At 29.3% G+C, this 6,038-nt stretch overlaps 1 protein-coding gene across 1 annotated transcript; it reads right to left on the reverse strand.

The window, feature by feature from the left end:
* Positions 1-5: 5 nt before the first annotated feature.
* Positions 6-675, reverse strand: LOC100569808 (the record flags this gene model as incomplete). Its single annotated transcript, XM_029490014.1, has 4 exons — positions 563-675; positions 286-464; positions 92-214; positions 6-18 (listed from the first exon to the last, which is right to left on the reverse strand). Coding segments are annotated over exons 2-4 (294 nt in total), but the record flags the coding sequence as incomplete, so codon positions are not given.
* Positions 676-6,038: the final 5,363 nt, after the last annotated feature.

Genomic DNA, 6,038 nt, shown 5'->3' on the forward strand with positions numbered 1-6,038 from the left:
AAAATTGATCCGTACACGCTAAACATACAAAAAATATTTATTATTAACAAAGGTGATGAGTTATTGCTTGGCTTTAATGACCAATTTTTACCTGTATGCTACGCGCAGTTTGAGAGGCGCTTCACTGAGATGTGGGCGTCCAGCGATAAATAGAAACGACCCGAGGCAAGAGTTGAACAAAAATATATTTGTGAGGTCTGGTTTGGGTAGAACTCTAAACAATAACAGAATACCAATGATTAGCCCCTTTGGATAATGTGATATTTTTTCAAATCGACTAATTACCTTTGCAAAATCCCAGGGTTCATCACGTTGATGGATAAAAATGCATAATTGAATGAGCCAAACACCGGGGCGTAGTAGTTGATTGCAGTGTCTTTATTTATTGGAGGAGGTCTGTATTTCGCGATTGCTTTCGCAAAAGGAATCTCATCGCTTGCCATTATAATGTATAGAATTAACAACTACGAAGTACACAAAAAAAAAATCTAGGTATCAATTGACGAAACGGAATATTTTCTTTACGCCAAAATGAGTGTAAAGATTTAAATTTAGTATTTACCGAAATCGAAAAACGTAAAAAATATCAGTCAATTAATTATTATTTGTATGAAACTAACTGTGGTCAATGGTCTGTGGACTGTGGTGTGGGCCAACTTAAAAAATATAATATTCATATTCTTATCAGAGTGTCTACATAATATCACAGAACAATAATATGTTTGTCTGTGTTGTCGTTATGGGCTTTTGTGTAATAAAATCATTTTTCGTACGTTGGTACGCGGCACAAAAATGCGCGAATTTTTTTTCAAAGCAAGGTACGTACAAAGGTTATAATAATTCAAATTTGTATTTATTTGAAGTCGAATGTACGATGTGTGAATTCACCACTCTAGCCTCTAGAGATATACCTTAATTTATAATAATTATCTTAATTAGAGTGCCAAAGACCAAATACCGTGGATAAACCATAGACCTATAACTTACTGAATTAGACCATCGCTCGACACATCCTGTCGCCAATTCGCCATCAGCCATCTGTACCAGTCAAATTTATTAATTTTTGTCAGGATTTTACTTTTTGGTAATTATTATAAGCATTCGTGCCGATTAAGGTTAAATAGTGTTGTGGTAATAATATCATCTAATATTTTATCCAGCGTGAATGAGCAGTAAGTACCTTTTAAATTCGTTTGTCATAATAAGTGTGAATAAAATATGGCCAAGTATCCCGATTAGGGAAAATTTTACACAGGTTGGACCAACAAATGTCTCGCCAATTTTGTGTTTTAATGGCTACCATAAAATAATTAAAACTATTGTTTTACAATTTTAAATTTTCAACTGGTACTGTAACCGGCTTAACCAGCGATTTAAAAAAAAATCAGTTTAAAATTCAATATAGAGATGTTCTTATGTAGATGCATACAAAATTAAAAACTAAAAAGAGAAATATTTTACAGCAATGGAACATTTTTACGAAGAGAATGAGATGTGTAATGAGGAATACTATTTTTTATGATAATTTATTATTTATAATATACTTTTTTACCGTTATACATTTGTCCTTGAGAAGATACTACACGGACATTAATTGTTGTCTCCGTCTTACAAGTGCGTAACATAATAAATTTTAAGTTCAGCAGATCACGTTAAGCTCCGTTAGTTTAAAAATTAGAGTGAATTGACTTCTTATAAAATTTAAAGGTAAGATTATTACCTAGGGCATCTATTAGACTTTTTGCTGTATTTTAATTTTAAAGCGAATTATGAGTATTTTAAGACGTACAAACAATTTTAACAATTTTAAGCAACAAATGTCTTAAGAGTTAGTAAATTCGTAGACAGTAAAATTAAAATAATTGAAAAAATAGACACGACGTTTTTCTAGCAAAAGTGGTACCTAGTTAAAAAGCGTTGTTGTTATTAAAATAACTTATTTTAATATTAGTATTACCAGTCCAGTAAAAAATACTTTTAAAAAGTACTTGAGTAAATACTCAAATACATTTTTTTTAAAGTATTTAAGGTACTACTCAAATACTTTAATTGTATAGTATTTCAAATACTTTTGGTTTTTAAAGTGGGTTTCTAATTATCGTAATATAAACACATAGGTAATCTAATAGTTATCTTCTAATAGTTTTAAAGGGAATATTGTTATTCAATATTCAATAACTTTTTTTACAAATCTGGTTATTACAAATCTTCGGGCTTCGGAAAACACAGAAATACAGAATATCAAATAAAATAATTATATTATTGTAGTTGACAATAATATTTTTCCAACCAATTATTTCGAATAAAAATAAAATGTTCGATATAAAAAAACAAAGTATTCAATACCAAAAAGTATTTAATACAAAAAAAGTATTTAAAACACCATTCAAAATACTTCATGCTGAAAGTATTTAAAAAGTTATTCAATACTTAAACTTAAAGTATTTGTATACTTTAACTCAAATACTTTTACTTAAATACTTTACAAGACTGAGTATTACAGAAAGTCGGTTTAATTTTTGCCAAAAACATTGCATTTATTCTATTAATTAATATTTAATTATTAGTATAAAACAAAGGTTACTTACCTACCTATAATAATAAAATGACAAATACAACAAATAATAAGAACACCTGAGATATTTAGTAATACCTGTGATCGTGATCACACTGTATATTTAATTGTTATTTAAATAATATAATATATCGGAAACGTCGGATTACAATTTTTGGATACAATGGAAAGTTGTTAACTTTATGGTATATAGATTTTACTCAGTAGATTAGATCTTGATCCAAACTAGTCAGATCCTACTATTATAGTATAGACTGTTGTAATAACTAAGAGGCGGCTTGGACGTAATTTCAAGAGGTGCACTGCACTCCCAAAAATATGGGTTGGGTGTATTTTTTACATTTTTTGGAAACTGTTATCGTTAATACATAATACTACTACCATGTTTATGGACTATGATGATATTAATATATTATACTTATAGGATCAGATTGCTATAGTCCATTGTTATAGCTGATTATATTATTACAGTTTATAGATGGTATTATTAAAATATATTAAGAGGACGTCGCACCCGCATATGTTTTCTCCTTCTTACACATGTATGACAGAACATTTTCGTTTGCTAGTTTCAATAGGGTGTTGTCAGTTTTGATATTAAAGTGATCTGACCTATTATCAAACTTTTATGTAACAATGTTAGGTATCTGTGTGCTCTCATTGGTTTTTTACGATATTTTAATTTTTAAGTGAGTTATGAGCATTTTTAAATGTTAGTATTTTACATACTGATAACTCACTTAAAAATTGAAATATCGTACAAAACCAACGAGAGAACACAGATATTGTTGTTACCTAAAAGTTTTATAGTCAATTCACTCCAATATAAAAAATGACAGCACCCTATTAAAACTAGCAAACGAAAATTTTCTAATTCGTACATGTGTAAGACGGAGACAACATGTGATTTTCTATTTTTGTCTAACACACGTGCCACATAGTATTTTAGACATGTTTTTTTCTAAACATATCAATTAATCTAATGAAGTGAAAAGAATTCTGAAAACAGATTTGAATTAGTTGTCAAGTCTACTTGAAATCGACTTTCCCACATTTTTGATATTATCCCCAAATTCCAGAAAACGTCGTATTAAAAAAAGAGTACTTAAACATTTTTGGATTTCAATTTTTTATGAAAGCGGTGAAAATGACTCAGAAACTTCAGATGAAGCCAATTTTGGAGACTTACTACAAGTATCAAATACTTCACAAAAATTAAGTAAAATGGGCATGGCATCAGCATTTCCTAATTTAAGTATGGCTTAAAAAGCGATTTGTACATTGCCTCCAACATCCGTTAGTGCCGAACGTTGTTTTTCTAAACTAAAATTAATAAAAACTAACTTACGTTCATCTATGAGTGAAGCGAGACTAGATTATCTCATGGTAATATCGTGCAACCCAGACATTGATATAAATATGGACGATGTGATTGACAAGTTTGGATCAAGATCTAATCTACTGAGGTAAAATCTATTATACCAATAAAGTTAACAACTTTCACATTGTATCAAAAAAATTGTATTCACAACATTTCAGATATATTATATTATTTAAATAACAATTAAATATACAGTGTGATCACGATCACAGGTACTACTAAATATCTCAGGTGTTCTTATTATTTGTTGTATTTGTCATTTTATTATTATAGGTAGGTAAGTAACCTTTGTTTTATAGTTATATCTAATTCCTAGGTATTTCAAAAAGTGCAATTTTTGTTTTATATTTATCGTTAAAGTTGGAACTAAAAATACTGATTATACTAAAATGTAAGCTATTTTTATATAGAACACAAAAGATTGATGTACCTAAATTTATTTGTTGTATTTTTAGTTTTTAATTTTACTGTATTATAGGTAAGTAACGGTAAAGGTAACCCACTGTTTGATTGTTAGATAATATGTTTTGTAGGTATTATTATATCATTTTTATTTCAAAGAGTGCAATTATTATTTTATATTTATTGTTAATTTTGGAACTATACAGACTTATTTTATTAAAATTTAGGTAATTTATAGTACATACCTAAGGTACACAAAAAACTGATGAACATGCTATTAATATTTTGACAACTATATTGTTTTCTTGAAAATATTTATACCATAGTAGGGAAATATTAAAATGCTGTGTGGGATATAATATACTGATTATTTGTTTACTCCCCCCCCCCCCCCCAATTTTTTTCTTCTAGTGGCCAAAAAATAGGGGGGGGGGGCGCATGGTCCCTTTCCCCCGGCGGGCGCCCTTGGTGGTATTGGTAGTGTTTAAAATGTAGGTGGGTGGTCTGAATTAATATGAGCATTCCTAATATCAATTGTCTCAATCCGCCACTGTATACTATTATATTATTGTTAATAATTTTTGAGTCAAAACCAGAACAGTCTGAATAGGTTCATGGTACGAATACCAAGACGTATATAGCTTAAAATTTAAAATTAATCTAAATATTTTAAAAATGTCATTGCACGTCCCCACAAATATATTTTTAAATTACAACAAAATAATTACATCCTTATTCTTCGTTTAAATATCAAATTACATTCAAATGTAATAATATTTTATTATATTTTAATAATATAAAAAAAGCACAGATGTTGCACAGATAAAGTTCTTCCTTACGTATTGTGAAAATTTGGTAGTTCTACAACAGTTAATATGGTGCGAGAAAAGTTGTCTCGCGCAAAACAGTTTTTGCTATGTTGTACATTCGTAAGACGGTGCTCAAGTCACCATATTATATTGCTCTATAAAATTACAAACATTTTTTTTTCAAAAAATACTGCCAGTGACTTCAATCACAACGCTCAGCAGGATGTTCCGATTTTAATTTTGTAAGCAGATTTGAATTCCCATTAAATTTACTATGCTTTAACTGTCGTACAATTTTCATATTCTATATCAATGTATTTAAATTTGAATTATGAATATGATCTATTTTTACTATTTTTGTTGGTAAATTTCTAAGTAAAAAAATAAAATAAAAAACAGAAAGATAAAATTGACAAAGCATAGATAATTTAGTTACAAATAAAAATCTGCTTTCAAAATTAATATCGGAACATTATATTGGGTATAGTGATTGAAGTCGTGAGCTATGTATTTTAGACCGAAAATGAATCACGCTCCAGCCCCCTTAATGATAGAATTTTTATTTTTATTATTATTTTTTAACATGTTTAACCTTTAAACACATAGTTTATGGTCGACATCGTGGTCATCCCGACCTTGTTTTTTTTATGATTCTTATAATATTTGGTCATGGAGATATTAACCACTGTCCACTAGTATTATTTCGGGCAATATTATCGACTATCATCTCTTGGTTTGACGAATTATTATTATCGACCGCGCAGAGGAGCCGTTGCTGAGTTATACAACAATTATACTGCCTTTTGAAGTGCAGATACCGTCGAATTTCCAGCTGGACGACTGTGGATCCATGCTATGGCGTCGATGTGCC

Source organism: Acyrthosiphon pisum, chromosome A2, assembly GCF_005508785.2.
Source record: "Acyrthosiphon pisum isolate AL4f chromosome A2, pea_aphid_22Mar2018_4r6ur, whole genome shotgun sequence".
Taxonomy (NCBI): domain Eukaryota; kingdom Metazoa; phylum Arthropoda; class Insecta; order Hemiptera; family Aphididae; genus Acyrthosiphon; species Acyrthosiphon pisum.